The following is a 20,779-nucleotide window of genomic DNA, read 5'->3' as shown; positions in this document are numbered from 1 at the left end:
GAAGTATAAATGTTACTTGATATATAAAATGAAAAATTATTCTTATAACTATCAGCTGCTATGAAAACTAATAATAAAATTTAATCCTTTGATTTTAGAATTCTGCCATTGTATACCATAGATTTGCATATCTACCTATAAACAATTATAAAATAATTTCAATTATATTAGAAATATAATCAATAAAATAATATCATTAAGATCAAGATAAATAGTAAGATAATTATAATTTTTTAATTAAATAATCATTATTTTTTTAATATTATATAAAATATTAATTTTCTGTAAATTAACAAACTTTATTATTAAGTTAAATTTTATAATGTTTTTATCTTCCTATACAAAAAAATGATCAAAGATTATAATGATGTAAAATAGATATATTTTTATGAAGTAGACATCACAGTGTTGTAAATTTAAATTTATAACTACAATGATAATGGCAGATTTTTATGTTATATTATAAATTATACAAAATTGATAAAAAAATTTTCAATCTGTTTCTAATCAAGACTGCTTTTCTTCATCTAATTCTTATTTCTTTTATTTTATTCTCTTTTGCATTGATAATCATACAAATACAAAGCTATTAAGCATGTGCATAACATTATACCTTTTGTAGTAAAATATATTGCATTAATATATTTACTTCACATAACACATTCATATGAAATATATTAAGTACAGCACAATATAATAGAATAGTATAATGGTTGCTGATGGCACCATGAATCGTCCCTAACATACATATTGCTTGCCTATGACATGTGAAAAGAATAAGAAATTTTTGTAGTAACATGTAGTTTTTACAAAAAGCTTTTCAAATTGCTTACTTTTTTTTAGAAAAAAACTCATTTAATTATATGAGATTTTAAATTATATAAATTATATAAATTATATAGTATTTACAAATATAATTTGTAAATACTAATCATCATTTCTAAATTCTTTTACTTTTTGTAAAAACTACACACATCTGTCGTATCATACCTACTAGACTAATAATGTTAGTTTAACATCCTTATATTAAGTGATGATAAAGGAGATTTAAACAATATCTCCATAAATAATGTTATAGCAAATAAGTATTAATCTTGGTATTAATTATGCGATATTCAGTTATAGATTAGCTAAATATTTTTGGTAATTTCTTTACATGATTATTTATTTTGTAAAAAAATCGAAAAAACAAAAACATGTTAGAATCGAAATTTGTATATAGTACTCGCATTATTGTTTTGTTTCTATATTTTGTTCATATTTTATAAAATGTTAAATACGATTGATTTATTAATTTACTTTATTTACGTTAATTTTATTATCTGTGAGCGTGTGTGTGTGTATCTCAAATTAAAAAATAATTCTATATGCATATTGTTTGTGCTAAATCAGCATTATTTTTAGTTTTATTCTAACATATAAATTGATTCCATTGTCATAACGTGTAAAAAAAAAATTTTCCTAATATCAATATGTTCATGAACTATGAACTATTTATTTTATGAACTATGAACAATGCACATTCCATCACGTACAAATATTACATTAAAAGATAAAAATACAAAAATATAAATGCTTGGGTTAAAAATTGTTTAAGTATTTTTATGGAGAAAATAAAGAAAGTCAAGGTTGTGCTTGAATGTCTGATACTCATTAGTTAATATACATATACTTAGCTTTCATACAATCAGAAAACAAATATTAGTTACATATCAAAGAGAATAGAGCAAATTAGTTTAGTCACTTTTTCACCTAAATACTGATTGCAATCATCAAATATGAACTATATTGACTGCTATATCTTGTTAATTTTTATAATAGTTGTTAAAAATGTTTATAAAAATATTGAAATAATTGAATGAATTATCTTATAATATTAATATTATGAAAATAATTTGATGTATTAATTGTATTATTTTATTATATGATTTATTTATTGAATGAATGTACTAAATATATTAAATTGCAATCAGAAAAAATTCTAATATATTTTTTTTAAGTGTTTATTAATTATAGTATTTTACATACCATTGTATTATCATAGCGGTATACATGACCAGCATACTTAATAATGTATGTACTATATAATTCTAATTCTATATCATTATCACAATGGTTGTCACAATGGTTGTCATTATAATCATCATATTTCATATAAGAAATCATTGATTTATTTATAAAAATCATTAAAAATATTAATACAATAAATAATCATTCATACATAATATTGGATATTTTTTTATTACAATTAATCTATACCAGCAGATTGAGTTAAAAGTAAGGTCTTTTCAATATCAGAGCATAGTTTTTTTATACCATTAGGTGGAGCATATTCTGCTGCTAAAATAGCAGTTGCTATTGCTATTGTTTCTTGAATAGTCCTTGCTTTGACCCAGACCCTACCATTCATACCAGCTGCAACTTCAAATGCTTGATTATGAGCAAGTGTTTTAAATAATGGTGAATTACGATTTAATATCTTTCTGATAAGACTCAAGGAACAAGTAAAAAGCATGCCTTCAGAGCTTAAAGCACCTAATTTCTTTTCTTTACCATGTGAATCTACACATACAAGTTCAGGTTCCATATCTTTACTAGCAACTAAAAGCTTAGCAAATACAAGATCTCCAACTTGAATATCAGGGCGATTTTTTTTAGTAGCTCCTTCAAATGCTAAATAAGAAAGAGATGCTTGTTCACTAGCACCTATATCTACTTTGAAAATATCACCACCTTTTTGTGTTACTATACCAACTACATGTTCTCCACGATTTGGTACATATCTATAAGAAATAATTATGCTATATATATTGTTACTTATAAATTATAGTAATGAGTAAAAAATGATAAAAAAACTATATTCAAATAAACTTTAATTACCGTTTTTGATAACTATCAACATAATATACCGCTGGTTCTGTTTTCTTTAATATACCTGCTTTATATGCAAAGACTGTATCAGCTTCACGACGAAGCCCAGGTCCTAAAATAATCGTTTCTTTTTTGTTAATTATTGTAATATCTTTTATAGTATCGCCAGGCATTACTACATCTCCTATATTAACTTCCATTATTCCTTAGAAGTAAGTAATTTTTGTTTTGCGTTATAACATAAATTTAATATTGAAGGTTATAAATATATCACTTAATGCTATTTTTTCTTTTAAAATGTCAATAAAATTATTCATGTAATAAATATATTGTTTATCATTAAATTTATAAACATATAAATTTATATAATAATATAAATTTTATAAATTATATATATTATACCATATTATATATATCACGTGCATCGATTTATAATAATCGATTCTTATTTTTCAGCTAATCTCGCGCGTTTCTTTGAAAGAAAAAGCGACTGCGCAATGTAATTTACATAAATTGATGTAATCAATTAAACAAGATTTTTCTTAATATTATGAATGTGTTGAAGAATAGAATACAAAAAATAAATGTTATTTTATCTTTAATACTACTAAAGTTTATTATTTAATATAATTCAACTAAGTATTAAGGTATAATAAAAAAATTCAAACTAATTGTGAAATATACAAAACAATTATTTAAGTTCTACGCTCATATATAATGGTGGCGCCATCATACGGCACGTTACAAGGCTGCCGCATGAAACGATAACGCCACAGAAATCGTGGTGCTGGTTGTGTTTTTCGTTAATTTGTTTCATTTTGAAACAAATTCAAAAATCGACAGTTGTGTGGATGGCACAATAAGATTATCAGTGATTTCATTAATGTAAAGGTAATATTCTTTAATAATGCAAAGTGTATAATTGTGAAATTTGCGCAGCGTTCACCGGATCGATAATTGATTTACGTGTTCTATTCTAACCTACCTTCTCGTTCCCTACTAAGTTATAAGTTTAATCATTTTATATTGTCAATTAATTCATTGCAATTTATTTAAAATTTGAGATTGAATAGTCAAAGAAATTCTATCAATATAATTTATAATTTTGATAAAGATGATCTTTATTCAGGTTTCTAAATGTAACCAATCTGTCTCTTGTATATTTACTGTCATTTATTATCAAGATATTTATTAATCTATATTATGTATAGAAATGTTTCTGTGTTTCTTATAATTAATAAAAATATATGTATATAATAATATTTGTTTGAAATTTTTTTGTAGTTTAATTTTAAAAATTTCTATCTTAACATAATAACTTATTTAATTACACAAATATAATTAGTGTATGATTTAAATGGTATTTGTAAGAATTTATTGATATATATTTCTATTAAACATATCAAATAATATAAATTTGAATTTTAAATATTGATATTGATAAAATGTATTCTAAAATTTTTTTATATGTTATTATGTAGGTATACAAAATGTACAATGGAATTGGATTACAAACACCGCGAGGTTCTGGAACTAATGGACATGTCCAAAGAAATTGGGCAATTATACGTAAAACAAAAGATAAAGTTACTTATAAAACTGATGAAGGAAAATTAGATCAACTTAATAAACAACCTAACAAAGAAATTTTAGATCATGTAAGAAAAAGGAAAGTTGAAGTCAAATGTGCAGAATTAGCAGATATTTTAGAGGAACAGGGGTAAGGAACAATATATATTTTATATTTATAATATTATATATAAATTTTCATTATTATTTTTCTTTATTATTATTGTAATAATAATTGCTTAATTTTTAAATAATTAATAATTTTATATATAAAATTTCTTTTTTATCATGATATTACAATAATTGTTTTTGAAAATAAATTAAAAAATTATGTTATATATAAAAAGAAGTATAAAGCTTCATTGATCTCTTGTACTCAATACTAAATGAGATTTTGAACTTCAATTGGATTTAACTTATCTTTGGCTTCAATTTTTTCTATGTAATATATTTCTTTGTTAACTTACTATGATTAAATTGATATTAGATTTGTTTTTTATTTTATACTTTATTATATTTTATAGATTTACATCCGAAGAAGTAACAAAAAAAGTAGAATCATATAGATCTATGTTAATGGGAACTGACACTAAACCAGCAATATCTAGAGACGAATTTGGCCGTGTAAAGTAAGTATATTTTTTTTATTTATTTTTTTCTTTTTTTAATTTTTTATTCTGTACAATATATATATATATATTGTCTCATATTAAAAATTTAATAAAATAAATAAATTTTTTAAACAATATTTTTAAACAATTTTATAATATGAAATTGCATGCAACTTCATAGTTATTTAAATAATAATTATATATATTAATAATATTAGACATTATTTAATTTAAAATATTCAAAGTATAAATATGTTCTAGAAATCTATCTTCTAAGAAAATTTAATAAAAAAAACGTTCTAATTTATTTTAATTTTTTTCTCATTATTTAGCATAATGAAGAAATTACAATTAAAATTATTAATATTTAATCCAAACTCATTTATTTATATCTTAAAACGCGTATATTCGAAAATTCTTAGATTTGGCTTATGAAAAATTTCAAAGTTTGAATCTAATACGGTGAATCGAGCGTATATAAACGCAATGTTGGAACGAAGCAGTTTCTAATCGGTAGCTCAGATTCCCGCTAAACCCAATATTATTGGAGGGTGGAGACGTTATGTTCTCTCTCTTCAGTCAGCTTTCAGAGGTATTACGCGGCCGATATCGACGTATCTCATAGCGCCGGCGCCACCCACGAAAAGAGGGAGACACAGAGGTATACAGAAAGAGAAACAGAGATACGTAAAGGGTCGAGCAGGGAGAGGGAGAATTCTGTTCCAGCATCTCTCATACTTTACTCTTTCCACCTCAGTGCGAGGATGGACCGGCGTTCCGACGCTACGTGGCGTCGACTTTCGTCGAGTATACGAATCGTCGGCCAATAATTAAAAGAAAAAAAAAGAAGAAAAAAAAACAAAAAAGAGACCAAGTAGGAGGGAACATGTAACGGTTTCGTGATATACTTGCAAGCAAATCACAAAAGTCTTCCATTAGCGTAGATGATTGTATATATATATACATACATATATATATATATATACATACACATATATATATTATATTATATTATATTCTAAATAATAATAATAAGTGATAAATCATCGTGTTAAGTGTAATATAAAGTACATAGATTGAGTTTGAAAGAAGAAAGGAAATCTTTTGTGTTCGTCTAACAATTGAATTGAATCTTCGTACTGATTAATATTCACGCACATGTTCCATATAAATATGCACATCTTTAAATTAAAATTTTGTCATTCAAGAAAACACAATATAGAAGATCAAATATAAAAAGAATCTATGATTTCGACTTGAAGATTTACAAGAACATAATCTACACATGTCTCAAGTGATTGGAAAAAAGAAATCGAAAAATTTATATAACTTAAAATTTTTTATAAAAAAATCCATGTGTCTCCAAATGTCGATAAATCGACGATAATTAAATAAGATGTCTTGCTTTGAACTTGATACACTCAGTGTACGAGTCGAAGTGTAGCAACTATAGTGTGCCTGATACGAAGTCTTCCTTAATATATAAGCTAAAATAAAATTACAATATATTCCTATATTCTTACACAAACCATTAAAATATATGTCTATACAACAATATATATATATATATATATACATCATTATATAAAACTTATTAAAAATAAAAGAAATTAATGGAAAAAGACTTATCAAATAATTTCAAATAAAAAGAAATAAAAAAATTATATTGTTTTAAAAAGAAATTCGTTTTAATATTGATATCGACAGAAGTAATTGATAGAGTGATAAAATATTTTTTTCGTGAACAAAAAAAAATAGAAAGAAAGGAAATAAAAGAAGAAAGAAAAGAAAAGATGAAAAGTAACATTTTCATCATCGCCGCCGGATGATTATTCTTGGTAGGATAACAGAGCATTTGAATACGATGCTGGTATAATCAGGGAAGGAAGCCATTATCTTTGCTTCCAATCCTCATCCCCTTTCCAACCGCCTAAATTATCAAAGCCTGCCCTAAGAAGGATAAAGCTGCATTTGAATTACTCGCGCGACCGACAGAGCTTCTTAGGAGTTTAAATTAGAGGCCGATCGTGCTTAACGCTCATTTAATTATCCAATCATTAATTATTCAAGTCCATAGTTTGATCTTCAGGTTTGCCTTCAGTGGTCAAGAAAATTACTAAATGAGATGAAACAATTTGTTGATAATAATATTGGAATGCACGTAATATATTATCATGGACTTTATAACAGATATATTAAGATGTATAATTTGGAGACATTTATATAAAGAATATAAAGAGAAGTAAAAAAAGGATTATCAAGGATTATATTTCTATGAAAGGATCAACAAACGTTATGTTTATAAATAGAAAAGAGAATTTAATTTTACAGAGAAATTAAATTTTCATTCCATGTTATTAATTTAAAAAGAAGAAGAGAATTTTGGCATCGTGAATTTTAGATTCAAGGAATGATTATGTCTGTGACGGTAACTCCTTTGAAACCAGCTCGAGGACGGGGTCCAGCTGATGGCCGTGCATTTTTTGAAACGTTGTGGAGAGGAAATTTTTTTCTGGATAGGCAGAAAGTAATGAAACGATCGCGAAAACGAAAATTGCAAACAGCGAATGGAAAGAAGCGTGCACAACTGCAGATGCGACAGCATTGTTGCTGTTGTCAGCGCATACAACTCCACCTCCTCGCCGGACGGCGAAGCAACATGCGCTCCGTCGTCAGGTGAATTTATCACGAACAATTTTTAAAATTCTTTCTTTTGTATATTGAATATATAATTTTTAATCTTATCTTATTTTTTATTCGGGAAAATCATTTTAAGATAATATTTTTTTTATTCTAGGAATTCTTATACTATTATTATTAAATTTTGAAATAATTTTAAATTAAATTGAATGAATTACTCCATGTAAAATATTTTTATTTCTAATCTGAATTAACTATATGAATATCTGTGAGAAGGGATTGAACCGGAACTGAATTTCTCTAATCATAGATTATGGCACATAATTTGCTAGAATCGAAGAAAATATCGCTGAGCGCGCGCGCACACAATTTTTTTAAAATATCAATATAAATAAATTTTTAAACGAATATTTAAAAGAAAGAAAATTAAAAAAAAAAATGATCAACAAAGGATTAAAACAGCAAATGTTCTCTTTATATTCTGTATGGGGATGACTCACATTGTTGACCCCCAATCCTTCACAAAAGGGAAACATTTCCCTGTAAACAACTGTCACCCTTTAACATGTCATAAATATCGAAACTCTGACTTCAAAATTACAATACAATATAAAATAAATTCAATAAAATTTAATCTTGTAAAATTAAATTTAACTTCAACAACAATGAAATAAAATAAAAAAGAACAATAAGTTTAATGTTTTAAAGCAACAATTACAAAACATTTGATTAATTATACACGTAAGATCGATTGTTGTATTTCATCTATCTAATCTGTTTAATCAAAAGAGTATGTTAAGGGGTGGCAGAAATGAAGAATGAAAAGGGGAGGGAAAAAAAAAAAATAAAAATCATTCCACTCATTGATCTCCGTTTAACGATGCCTCCGCGAGTGGAGTGTTGAATTCGAGCGTATAGTAGGCAAGTAGTGGCGCGAAAGGGATAGCAGAAAAGAGAACAGCTGGATTGTATTGATCCGCGCTCGAGCGTTGGCGTAGGGGTGGCTCGGCCGACCCCGGCCTCGCTTACCGCTACTGCTTTTCACTCGGGGTAGAAGAGGGGCCGCCTCGATTTCTCCTAGTCTACTATTAGGTATAGTCTCTCTCTTCGGTGTTATGTCATTGCTTTGTCGCATTGTCCGGATAGTTCCATCGAAGTTCGCCACCGCTACATCGAAGAACACGCTGCCCACCATCTCCGCAACGCCTCTTTGCCGGATTTCATTACACGCTCTATGGATCATCGCGAAATTCGGCAGTAATTAAGCGGTTATCGAGGTGTTCCGATACCGCGCTACAATGACGGTGAAAATCTCGACGCGGTACGAATTCTTTTTTTTTTTTTTTCTATCCCATGTGAAGATTCGATTAAAATTATTGAAATCGGGTCATGTTACCTGTTTTCCTGTCCCTTTCTCGTTGACGATGTTTATTTTTATGCACAACGCTGTTACGTTGATCGGATTTTTTTTACCCCGTACGACAAGATATTTGTTGACGAAGAGAAAGATTCGAATTCTTGAAAATTGAGCAGATATTCTTACATGATTTTCGAACAACATTTCGTGTTCGATGGCCACGTGTTTCTAGGTCTATGTGTGAGTTTAGTGTATTCGATGCACGGGGTCAATGTGTTCTTTGCATATGGTTTACTAGATAGAGTTTCGATGTTGTTATATGACGATCATTATATACGAAGGATTTTTAATATCCGATAAATGTTTCTTTCATAATTTGATTTGTTTATTAAGATTGATTAATGATCCAAGAATCTTTATTATTAATTTTTATCATTAATCACTTGAACTTAAACTTAATTTGTGTGAATGACATGCAATGTGTATTTTTTTCTTTTAGTGTACGAGAGACACACCAGATTGCCGAAGCGCAACAAGAAAAAAATGCAAAGCTACGCGAAGCATTTGGCATATCGGAATTCTTCGTGGAGGGAAGTAGCCTAGATCCGGAGAGGCACGCGCGCGAGGCTGAAGCAAGAGCAGCAGCGAGCAAAGTGTATGAACTAGTACGAACACCAAGTCCAGCTCCGGACACAACATCCGCTCCAGAGAAGAAGAAACGAAAGCGGTCCGCTAGTGCAATCAAAAAAAAAAAGGGAAAGAAGCACAAGAAGGAAAGGTAAAAGACAACGTAATGGTGCACGGGTCAATGAAGGCTGGATTCGTTTTAATTTAATTGCAAATAAATGGGGAAGGCAATGTAAACACAGATAGAAAAAGATTAAAATAATTATATTACTATATTGTACTATGGTATATTAAAAAATTGAATATACTGTATACTATAGTGTAGCAGTAGTATTATAAAGGTATACTACAGCATACTATAGTATAGTAGTAATGATATAATAGTGCCTAATACTGTGTTATATTATAGTGCAATGTAATGATATATATATGTGTAGCTTGATTATTGAGCAAAAAGTTAATATTATTGCGTTATATGAGAAAAACATGTACATGAATCCAGGCTTCAAGACCGAACGGACATCCCCCTGTAGTAGCTCCTCTCCTCCCCCCCGGTTAATTATTCATTTACCGCAAGTTCCACACTCGTTCATTTGCTTACTACACACCTCTTGTCAGATACTGACTCATGACTCACCTACTATTTCATGTCCCATACACCTTTCTCTGTTTCAAACAGAACTGAGGAGGACTGAGTGCCTACCCAGTAGGCTCAGTAGGTAAGTGTGGTCGTCGCGTCTACTTTCAAAAAAAAAAAATAATAATAATAATAAATAAATAAAAATAAAAAGCACTTGCAAAAATAAAAAATGATATAAAATCTCTGCATTAAGAAAAAAAGAAAAGATAATAATTGAGTTATATTTTTAGGTATTTGTCTTAGGTATTATAATTAGAGGGTAAATGTTTGCTATTTTATTGGAATTCATATAACATAATACCAATAATTAATAAGATTTTATTTAAAGAAAATGCAATAATATAAAAAACAATAGGCAAACATTTACTTTAATATACATATAATATATACAAAATATACTCGGGTTTTTTAAACAAATAACGTATACGTAATCTGACGCGTAAATCATGCATTTCTATCTTTGTTGTTGTTATCGATAAAGCTTGTTGTTAATGTCATCTCTCTATTTTTTTCTGACAAGTCCGTCCCTATCGATGGTTATCAAGGTAATGCTAATCCCATATTATATCAATACTCCTCATATTTTGTATAATCGTCTTTTGTAACTTTTGAAGGATATGGTTTTACATAATATACTTTATTTCTGATTTATTCAAAAAAAAAAATTCGCAAAATCTTCTATAAAAAACCAAATCTTTCAAATGAGTGATTATGTAGTCGGTTTGTTAGCTATAGCCCGATATTGTGACATTCACCTGTATATGTATCGTTGTATTTATATTTTTTATTATTTAATTTACTTAGGATTGCAGTGAAAAATTGAAAAATATATAATTTTTCTATTTTTTTATTTATTTATTTTTTTTTTATTGATACGTATTCAAAAAAATACACACTGCATTTCCTATACATATACATATATACATATATATCAGTATAAATTAGATTCTATTTTTTTAATTGAAAACCTTATCCAGATGCTGAGATAGATTAATACAAAAATTTCGTCAAAATTTCATCGCGTTCTCAATTATTATTTTTCCGGATTTGTTACTTTTTAATCGAATATATTGAGAGCAACAGGTAGCTTGTATCATTAGAATAAAGTATTTGTTTCACACACGGATACATTGTACTACAGCTTTCTTTATTGTCAGCACAAGGTATGCACTTGTCGACAGGAAGACGTCCACTGCAAGAATTAAAAAACTAAATATTATTAATAAAAAAAAAAAAAAGAAAAAATTAAATTTGTTTTCAGTGAAACATTTAGAATAACTATGAATGAATTTCCTAGGTCGGAATCTCCAAAGGCTAGCAAAAAGAAAGAAAAATCTAAAAAGAAAAAAAAGGAGAAGAAACATAAGAAGACTGAGGCTAGTTCCTCTGACAGTGATTCTAGTGAAGCTTCAGATGATAGCAGGTAATTAAATTTTTAAAAATCTTTTATATCATTTCTAATTATTAATTATTATTTTTAATAATTAATTATATTTTTAGTTCTTCCGAAACTGAATCGAAGAAGAAAAAGAAAAAGAAGAAGAAGAAAGCCAAAGCAGAGACAAAAGAAAAACATGAGGTAGGAAAAATGATGCTAAGGAAACAAATACGAAAAAGTTCTATCTTTCTCTCTATTTCTATACATATACATATTTAACTTTATTATTTATATATATATAATATATATATAAATATATATATATATATATTTAAAAACAAAAAATATATATATATATACATACACACTTTAGCACGTGGAACAGGAGCATGTGACATTTAATTTCCGTTCATATTTTTCTCCTATTAGTTGTTAATTGAACATTGGATTTTATAAAATATTTTGTGTTGCTGCCTAACTTTGAATAAGCATGATTCATTGCTTGTTTCTGTAAAGATTTTTATCTGATTTCAAGTTAACAGTCATTATTTCAAAAGTGTAAATCTCAGTATTGTTTGTAATTATCAGCGCCATTTGACAGGATATATTCCCTGAGTGAGTACCAGATATGCCGCTACTCAATGTAATAATAATTTTGTAATTTTTCTATTCATATAAAATTTTGCGATTGTTGTTGCCTTTTCACTCATTTTGTGTCAAGCACCTTCATATTTATGAGAACGTATCGAATAGGAGACTGCTTGTTCTCTGATCTAGGTGCAATGCAAAGAGATTGATATTAAAGCATATATAATGTTCACATTTCAACTTATAACTTTTATTTTCTCAATTTTATTCTTTTCTGAACACATTTCCGACCAAAACACTTTATTCATATTGAATTTGTACTAGAGCGAATGAGCAGACTCCAGAAAATTTTTGAATAAATACAATTTCTTTTTTTTTTTATCCTACTGACAAGTACATATGCATGATTGGTGTTCACTAGATAATTTTGTCTAACATAATAATCCATATTGTTCTTCTTCTAGAAGAAAAAAATAGCCATCAAGAGGAAGCATCAGTCATCTGAAAGTTCATCAGATAGGTAATTTAATAGTTTTGAAATACAATTGTTTTCATAGACAGTAATTTTATATATTATATATAAATTTATTGAATATTTTTTTAGTTCTCCAGAGAGGCCGAAAAAATCTATGAAACATGACAAAGCTGTTGAAAAAAATAAAAACGATGAGGGAGAGAATACAACAAAAGAATCTCGATCAAATCGTTCACCAAAGAAGCAAGAAAAAGGTCGAAATGAAACTCCACCCATTAAAAGAAAAGATTCTCCTGTTAAAAAAGTTGTACCAGAAAAAAAGGATAAATCACCAGTTGTACACAAAAGTCCTCCACCAAGAAGACATAGATCACCATCAAGAAGTAAGGCTGATAGAGGAAGATCTCCTAGAAGATATTCAAGATCACGACGAATTAGTCCTTCACCAAGAAGAAGAAGAATCTCGAGATCTCCGAGGAGATATAACAGATATTCTATATCTAGAAGTAGAAGTCGATCGAGGTATGATCGTTATGGATCACGGCGGAGATTGTCACCTCTTCCTAGACGTAGAAGATCTGATTCTCGACGGAGATCAAGATCACCTAGGAGACAGAGGGATAGACGGGAAAGATCTAGGGAACGTCGTAGAAGTCGCAGCAGAACAAGAAGTAGATCTAGACGATCCACCTTGAGCTACTCTCCTGTAAGAAAAAATCCAGAACGATACAGACACATATTAGAAGAAAATAAAAAACGAGATCAAAAGAAGAACCACGATAACAAACGGAAATCTCGGTCAAATTCTAAAACCAGAAAATTGCGAACAATTACTCCAAGAGTTAGACTGCGTTCTTCGAGTGAGGATGAAACTGATATAGCAGATGATGAACCCAAAGCAGAAGATGAAGAAAAAATTAAAGAATTGCATACTTTGAAACGTTTGCAGAGTGGATTAGCCGCAAAAGCTAGAGAAACTCTTGGGAAAAAGGTAATAAGTCCTACGAAAATTAAAATTGAAAAGAAAGAAGATAATATATTGGATATAGCTTTACCAAATGAGCCGCCCAAAATAGTACAAAATACTATTGGTCCTATACAAGAAAAGTCTAAGTCAAAATCACCTATATCTCATTTACCTACTATTCAGTCCCCAGTATCTAGCAGATCACCTTCGCCAGCATTGCCATTAACAAGAGAAGAAGCAGCTATAAAAATACGATCTCCTAGTGAGTCACCTCCTCCTTTGCCACCAGTCATAAATAAAATAGAATCAAGATCACCGAATGTGACAGCTAAAACTAATCATCGATCAAAATCTCCAAGTACTTCCAAGAAGAATTCACCAGTTATTTTAAGGAAACACTCGTCACAAAGTAAATCATCTTCACATTCACCGCCTGTATCTATTTCTCACAAAGATACTACTATAAAATTGCGTTCTCCAAGTGAATCTCCACCTCCGATTACGAATAATAAATCGAAGCAAAAATCTGTTTCACCAACCGCTTCAAAAAAGAGTTCCCCTGTTTCTAGAAAGCATTCTCCAAGGGATAAATCTTACTCCAGATCGCCTTCCAAGTCGTACACGAGATCTGTATCGTTGGAAAAAAGGTCTTCCAGATCGCCTCGGCGACATTCAAGATCCATTTCTACAGACAAGAAATCGCGTTCTGTTTCGAGGAGTAAGAAATCAGCATCTCCTAGACATAGGTCTTCAACATCACCATCGAGATCCAAAAAATCTCCTAAATCACCGGTGAGGTCAAAGAGATTAAGCAGATCAAGGTCTTCTTCGGAATCAAAACGTTCCTTATCTAGGTCTCCATCACGTTCAAAAAAATCTTCATCTCATTCTCCGGAAAAATCCAGAAGTAGAACAAGGTCGTTGTCAAAAGGATCTAGAAGTCGATCTCTTTCAAAAAAATCTAGAAGTAGATCTTTGTCAAAAAAGTCGCGTAGTCGTTCATTATCAAAGAAATCTAGAAGTCGATCACTTTCTAAGAAGTCAAGAAGTCGTTCGCGATCGTTGTCTAGGGTATCACGAGATAAAGAAAAAAGAAGTCATAGCAGGAGTAGTTCACGTTCTTCTTTAAGGTAAATCAGTAATTTATAATATATATATATATATATATATATATATATTTTTTATTTTCTTTTATAACAAAATTTGTTTGATATAATCTTTTTTTATATTTAGTTCGAGGCATAGTCGCAGAAGTTTCTCTAGTTCATCCCGATCATCAAGCAGTGTTTCTAGTAGGTCTTCTCGTTCAACGTCTAGCAGTTCTGTTTCTAGCAGATCTCGTTCTCCGTCGATACCTCGACGTCACGGTTCACCTAGCTTTTTAGATAGACGTCGTATTACAAGGTAGGTATTATAGAACATAATAGTTTCGATATCGTAGCCGCAGGAATTACAGCGCACCATGCCAAATTTTGTAAGCCCACATCGTTGCATCAATTGTAGAAATGTTTATTTTCTTTCAATATTTATTTTTTTTTATTTCCGATTTTATTTTATTTTTTCGTTATTGATGTGCCTTTTTCACGATTGAAATATTCATTTCTTTAAAAAGTTCAACAAATTCAAGCAATTTGCAAGCGACGATATCGATAAGTTTTCAACGATTCGTATGAATATTTTTTTTATTTATTAATCTAATGCCATTTTGTATTATGTCCTACAGGGACAGATCGAGGGACAGACATAGAAGATAAAGTTATGGCTTCGCACAGATGTTTCTATTACTTTCTCATAATTATAATGTAGTAGCTAACATGTGATACATATCACATCAATTTTATTTTCATAATAAGTAAATTAAAAAAAAAGAAAAAAAAGAATGACGCAGATTTTACTGCATTAAAAATTAGTTATAATTAATTATGTATAAACGTAAAAAACCGTGTCATTTAATAATAATTATTCATGATTATTATAGTATATTGCAACTTTATCAGTATCGCTTCAATAATTTCTAAAAGACTATTATTGACACACGTAAACTTCTACATTATAAATGCGTTCGATCAGTGAACTCCATTATTTGTGTTATATAAAGTGATCGTATATTTACTCTATCGCACCGATATACGAATTTTATTTCAAGTCAGTAAAGTATACTTATGTTTGTATAATTTTTTCTTCCCCTTTTTCATTTGTATGTAATCGCTTATAAGATAATCTACAAATTGTGTAGAAGTAGCATGTGTGTATCTTCCTTATAAATTATTGTAAATTAAATATTTACAGTAGAAATTCTCTTTTATTTTATGTCAGTCACAAATAAAATGTATTTACTGCTATGAAAGCAAGCCTTTTTCTTTAGTTCTCGATATACATATATTTTTGTTCGTTGTGAATTATTTTTAATTGACTGCCTTCCTTTACCAGAGTCAAAAATAAGGTAAGTAACGCATTTTTATTTTTGCATGATATTTTTGTTGCATTGCATGATTTATTTTGCATGTTTTTATTTATTTATTTCTTTATTTATACATTAACATTTTTTTATATAATATCAATTTATTTAAAAATAACATATTTATCTGAATATTAACAAATGTTGCGATGATCACAATATTGACAGTTGTTGATTTTAGCGCCAGGAAACGACCAATTCCATATCATCGACCTACTCCAACACCACCTTCGTCACCGAGTAGTTCAGATAGCAGCAGACATAGTAATTGGTCAAGTCCAAGTCATCGATCAAGTTGTTCTCCGAGTCGAAGTCCATCATACACTCGTTGAAGCAATCAAGCGGATTCTTACTCGACGTTCCTTTTACGTATCAGATTTGGAATGGCATATATCGTGAAGATCCATCAATGCTTTTTTATGTTAAATCATATTTGTTGAAAATTGGCACGAATATAAAAAAAAGTTTCATGTATTTTTTTGGATCAGATAGGTACAAAAAGAATAGGCCATTCTAAGTTTGGTGCATGATCTTTAAGTCTTTGTAAATTCATAATATGCATTTACATGTCTGATCTCGTAACTTAATAATACTCACTGATGATAGTACATTATATCATCAGCTTCAGTATTAATATATTAACGTTATTGCTCCATTTTTATTTTAATTAGACATTAGGAAAGAATGATTTTAATGTACTTACAGATTGGTATTTATATTATTATTAATCTAATTATTATTAGGATAAATTTATTATTAAAAAAAAAAGTCAAAGATTTAAGTTTATCTATTACTTCTTTTTTTAATTTCACAAATCTTTTTGAATAAAATTAAAAAAAGTTGCGAAGGTAATCAGATAAAATATTTTAATAATATTAATACGCAACGCAATATTTTATAATATAATTATTTTTAGAAGTACATTATCATCATCAATTATATTGTATCACGATTTCATGAATTTTTAAGTCTTCATAAAAATGACATTTTTTCGTAGATTTACATACGTCTAAATACTTCAGCAATAAGAAGGCAATGGTGACTAATAAGCATCATGAACTGTGTTGATTGCAGCTTCTTGAGATCTCGCATTATTCAAATAACAATTTTATTATTTAAAAATTCATTTAAAACTACTCCAGTAGTTCTGCGTGATTATTTAATCATATAATTGTTTGTTATACAAACATCAGTTAGTCAAATTTTAGACATTCCATTAATTAAACTACTAGAACATCGTACGAATTAATATTATAATTTTTCAAAGAAGTAATAATTGATATTTTAGTGCAATGTTCTATATGTTTCTTTTGTATATAGATATTATTGTGCATAAATGTAGCACTTTGCTCATTTGCTATTTATTTTACATATTAAATATTCAGTAAATTGTTTATTTATTTATATGTCTCTTTTCTAATTTACATATTTATTTATTTATTTATTTATTTATTTATTTATTTATTTATATCACGAATAGTTAGTATTTATCAATTTTAAAAACAAGAAAATTGTATAAAAATAATGTTAAATTTTTAAAGTTTCATTTACTGGCAATACTCAATTTACCTGAATACTAGTCAGAAAATTTTTTTTTGGCTGTAAAGCCAGGCAGCATACTAAAAGACATAATTAGATTAGTCTTGATTATTCAAAGTTAAGTCTTGAAAATATATGTATAGGGTTAAAAAATCATATTTGAGAAGTCTACATTGTTTATAATTAGGAGAACTATGTAGAATTAGCTCTTGCATAATGACTGATTCACTTTTATTAAAAAAAAAAAAAAATAGTCAATTGTTATGGCGATGCAATATTAATTTTGTCATGATGCATATCTATGAAACAAAATTGAAACATAAATAGTTGTCATAAAATACTTATTTTATAGAATTAATATAATAACTGAAAAATTTATTTTATCATTTGTGTTTTACATTATAAAACTCTAATAAAATATGAAGTTATTTATATGAATATATGAGAGTAAAAATTTGTTATATTTTGCACACCATGACTCTTGACTTTAATATTTATTATTCATAATTTACAGCCATCAAATGTTACCATCGTTGAAATGAAAGAAATTCTGATTATATCTGTAATATACTCTGTATTGTTGTTGTGTGATTAAATTAAAAAACTTAAAAAATTGCCTTTTTGTTTCACAAAACATATAAAATTTATTTGTAAATATCTTTATACATTTAGATGATATCTAATTCAATATATATTTCAGTTTTTTAAATCATATATGATATATAGTAATAGCATAATATATTTTAATAGTATAATATATTTTAAAAATTTTAATAGAATGAAATTATTTACACTTATAATATATTATTATCCTTACCAAATATGGACCCCAATTAACTAATCATTTTTTTTATATTTAATAATAACATATTAGCATTAAATTTATATCATTATTTTTTTATTCCAGTTATTTTTGATTGTTTACTCCGTTGTTGTGCAAGATATATAGCCCAAAAGAAACCAATAAGATTTACCACAAGAACACGTAACTAAAATCATCAAATATATATTAATTTTTGAAATTCTACAAATTTATGAACATAATTTTATCTTAAGCATTTTGAATTTCAAAATTTAATGGATTCAACTTACTATTGGTGGAACATATTTTAAGTTAATGAATTGAAGTAATGTTAAATATTTTAAATTTGCAATAATTACTGGCCAATATAAGCTTTTCATTTGTTTACATGCATCTTTGTGTGTATTACCCTATAAAATTTCAATTCAAATTGAAATAAAATTAAATATATAATTTAACTTAATATAATATAAATTAATATACATAAAATTATATAAACAATCAAAATAAATTAATATAAATAAATCATACCTCAAATAGAGATAACATGTATAATGCTAATGCTTGATAACAGGGTGTATATAAACATCTTTCTACTAATAAAAGCATAAGAGGATTTCTTACAAATAATTGTATATATGTGTAAAAATAATGAGGAAGTGGACCTCCAAAGATTAACCTATAAATAATAAATAATATTTCAACATAATAAAATATTTTTTAATGGAATATCGAATCATAAATATATGGTTTTATTTAAGAAATTGAATTTATAATTTACCCAAAAAGAGCAAATGCAAGTAAACTATCTTCATTAAGATGTTTTACACCAGAAATTTTTTGTGACAAGAAATTTCCGAGAGTAGCAATGATACAACTGAAAAAATAAGCAATATTTTACTAAAATATAATTTAAAAATTAAATTAAATTAATGTTTATTACAACATACCTAGTAATTGCTTTAGTTTTCACTGGGCTAGTATAAAGTCGCTCAAAATAAGCACTGGTAAGTTGAAGAATTAAATTTTTAGGTTTAGATAAAGCCATTTTGTTCGTTCTATTCTTTTATGTTGAATAAATAATAATTGAAAATTAAATGTTATATTTTTAAAAAAAAATCGAACGACCTGATAACAAGCAGTAAAAAAGAATGTATTATGAAAGAATGTATTATATACGCTATATATAAATTATTAAAGACAATATATGAATATTAATTGATTTTGCATTATTTTTATATAAATCTTGAATTTATAATGAAAATATTACTAATTTATTAAAATATTTGATTTATTAATAATTGTATCATAATAAAAAATATTTATTATAATAACTTATGATATAATTGATTTAAAAATTTTTTTTCTCGTTATATAAATGTTTACGTTTAATAAATCGAAAATAAAATAAAATATTTCTAAGATAAATTAAAAATATATAATTTAAATTTTTAATCATTTTTTTCATATAAATGCAAAAGTATTTTTTTTTTCTATAAAATGAAAGTTAGGTTAGTTAAGAGATAAGTTAAGAGATTAGCTTTTTATAAGAGTAAAATAAAATGTGCACATAAATATATAATTAATTATTAATATAAAATATAAAATTAATATACATTATTATTATTATTATATAGAAAATGGCCCAAGGTAAATTAAAAATAAAAACAAAATTACCATCAACAGTAAAAGAAAAAAATAAAAATAAGAAAAATTTCGCTATTCAACGACGAAATAGTAAGTAATATATATTAATTTTATTTATAAATGACTATATTTGATTATTAAATTTTATTTTTTAATTACTTTTATTAATATTCATAAATTTATAAATTTTATAAATAACAAAATTACTTATTTTTATTCATATATTTAAATTTTCTTATTCATAGATGCACCTATTCAGCCTAAAAAGAAGAAATTTGAAGAAACACATAAATTAAAACAAATGATAACAAAAACAGTTAACAAAGCAATGGAAGATGAATTGAGAGAGAAAGCTTTAGAAGGAAAGAAATCTCTTACAAAAAAAGATTCATCTATCTTAAAAAAGAATTAGGTTATACAATATTAATATCAAAAAAAAATATTTTTTTTAATTTTTATTTAAAATCATAAATATATGATGTTTTTATATAGTACAATTGTACTTTATCATATTTATAGAAAATAAAAATAAATGATACAAAATATTTAATTATCTAACTTAATCTAATCTAATATATATAATCTAAATTAACATATATGCATAAAAGGA

The 20,779-nt window shown here is 27.0% G+C and overlaps 4 protein-coding genes across 10 annotated transcripts; 2 read left to right on the top strand and 2 right to left on the bottom strand.

The window, feature by feature from the left end:
- Window positions 1-1,966: 1,966 nt before the first annotated feature.
- On the bottom strand, window positions 1,967-3,311 carry LOC413313 (exosome complex component RRP40). The gene is made up of 2 exons (XM_396758.7): window positions 2,881-3,311; window positions 1,967-2,783 (listed from the first exon to the last, which is right to left on the bottom strand). The coding sequence occupies exons 1-2, from the start codon at window positions 3,069-3,071 to the stop codon at window positions 2,249-2,251; spliced, it is 726 nt and encodes a 241-aa protein (XP_396758.1). The 5' UTR covers window positions 3,072-3,311; the 3' UTR covers window positions 1,967-2,248.
- Window positions 3,312-3,598: 287 nt separating this feature from the next.
- Window positions 3,599-16,929, top strand: LOC725959 (serine/arginine repetitive matrix protein 2). Of its 7 annotated transcripts, none has more exons than XM_001121745.5 (10): window positions 3,599-3,762; window positions 4,353-4,591; window positions 4,965-5,069; window positions 9,548-9,826; window positions 11,613-11,738; window positions 11,816-11,894; window positions 12,746-12,801; window positions 12,886-14,853; window positions 14,957-15,127; window positions 16,363-16,926. In XM_001121745.5, exons 2-10 carry the CDS (start codon window positions 4,362-4,364, stop codon window positions 16,511-16,513), a joined length of 3,165 nt encoding a protein of 1,054 aa, XP_001121745.3. In that variant the 5' UTR covers window positions 3,599-3,762; window positions 4,353-4,361; the 3' UTR covers window positions 16,514-16,926. The 7 variants fall into 7 exon arrangements, with proteins under 7 accessions (XP_001121745.3, XP_006561007.2, XP_026295231.1 ...); XM_006560944.3 differs by having other exon boundaries at window positions 16,350-16,483; XM_026439446.1 differs by lacking the exon at window positions 16,363-16,926 and adding an exon at window positions 15,447-16,018.
- A 1,530-nt stretch (window positions 16,930-18,459) lies between these two features.
- On the bottom strand, window positions 18,460-19,683 carry LOC551171 (peroxisomal membrane protein 2). Its single transcript, XM_026439443.1, has 5 exons — window positions 19,473-19,683; window positions 19,304-19,399; window positions 19,054-19,201; window positions 18,813-18,932; window positions 18,460-18,709 (listed from the first exon to the last, which is right to left on the bottom strand). The coding sequence occupies exons 1-5, from the start codon at window positions 19,568-19,570 to the stop codon at window positions 18,611-18,613; spliced, it is 561 nt and encodes a 186-aa protein (XP_026295228.1). The 5' UTR covers window positions 19,571-19,683; the 3' UTR covers window positions 18,460-18,610.
- On the top strand, window positions 19,393-20,714 carry LOC113218623. Its single transcript, XM_026439444.1, has 3 exons — window positions 19,393-19,529; window positions 20,160-20,259; window positions 20,415-20,714. The coding sequence occupies exons 2-3, from the start codon at window positions 20,163-20,165 to the stop codon at window positions 20,579-20,581; spliced, it is 264 nt and encodes an 87-aa protein (XP_026295229.1). The 5' UTR covers window positions 19,393-19,529; window positions 20,160-20,162; the 3' UTR covers window positions 20,582-20,714.
- Window positions 20,715-20,779: the final 65 nt, after the last annotated feature.

This window comes from Apis mellifera, linkage group LG3 (assembly GCF_003254395.2).
Source record: "Apis mellifera strain DH4 linkage group LG3, Amel_HAv3.1, whole genome shotgun sequence".
NCBI lineage: Eukaryota > Metazoa > Arthropoda > Insecta > Hymenoptera > Apidae > Apis > Apis mellifera.
The sequence above is the reverse complement of the archived record's forward strand: the minus strand, read 5'-3'. Positions and strand labels throughout refer to the sequence as shown.

Bases quoted from the DNA above. Each gene is read 5' to 3' on its own strand.
- LOC413313 (XM_396758.7), bottom strand. From the start codon at position 3,071: ATGGAAGTTAATATAGGAGATGTAGTAATGCCTGGCGATACTATAAAA. The intron at 2,784-2,880 runs GTAATTAAAGTT...TATTTCTTATAG, and splicing joins GTTGATAGTTATCAAAAACG to ATATGTACCAAATCGTGGAG.
- LOC725959 (XM_001121745.5), top strand. From the start codon at position 4,362: ATGTACAATGGAATTGGATTACAAACACCGCGAGGTTCTGGAACTAAT. The intron at 11,895-12,745 runs GTAGGAAAAATG...TTCTTCTTCTAG, and splicing joins AGACAAAAGAAAAACATGAG to AAGAAAAAAATAGCCATCAA. The intron at 14,854-14,956 runs GTAAATCAGTAA...TTTTATATTTAG, and splicing joins AGTTCACGTTCTTCTTTAAG to TTCGAGGCATAGTCGCAGAA.
- LOC551171 (XM_026439443.1), bottom strand. From the start codon at position 19,570: ATGGCTTTATCTAAACCTAAAAATTTAATTCTTCAACTTACCAGTGCT. The intron at 19,400-19,472 runs GTATGTTGTAAT...TTATTTTTTCAG, and splicing joins AAAACTAAAGCAATTACTAG to TTGTATCATTGCTACTCTCG. The intron at 18,710-18,812 runs GTAAGTTGAATC...TGATGATTTTAG, and splicing joins TAAAATATGTTCCACCAATA to TTACGTGTTCTTGTGGTAAA.
- LOC113218623 (XM_026439444.1), top strand. From the start codon at position 20,163: ATGGCCCAAGGTAAATTAAAAATAAAAACAAAATTACCATCAACAGTA. The intron at 20,260-20,414 runs GTAAGTAATATA...TCTTATTCATAG, and splicing joins CGCTATTCAACGACGAAATA to ATGCACCTATTCAGCCTAAA.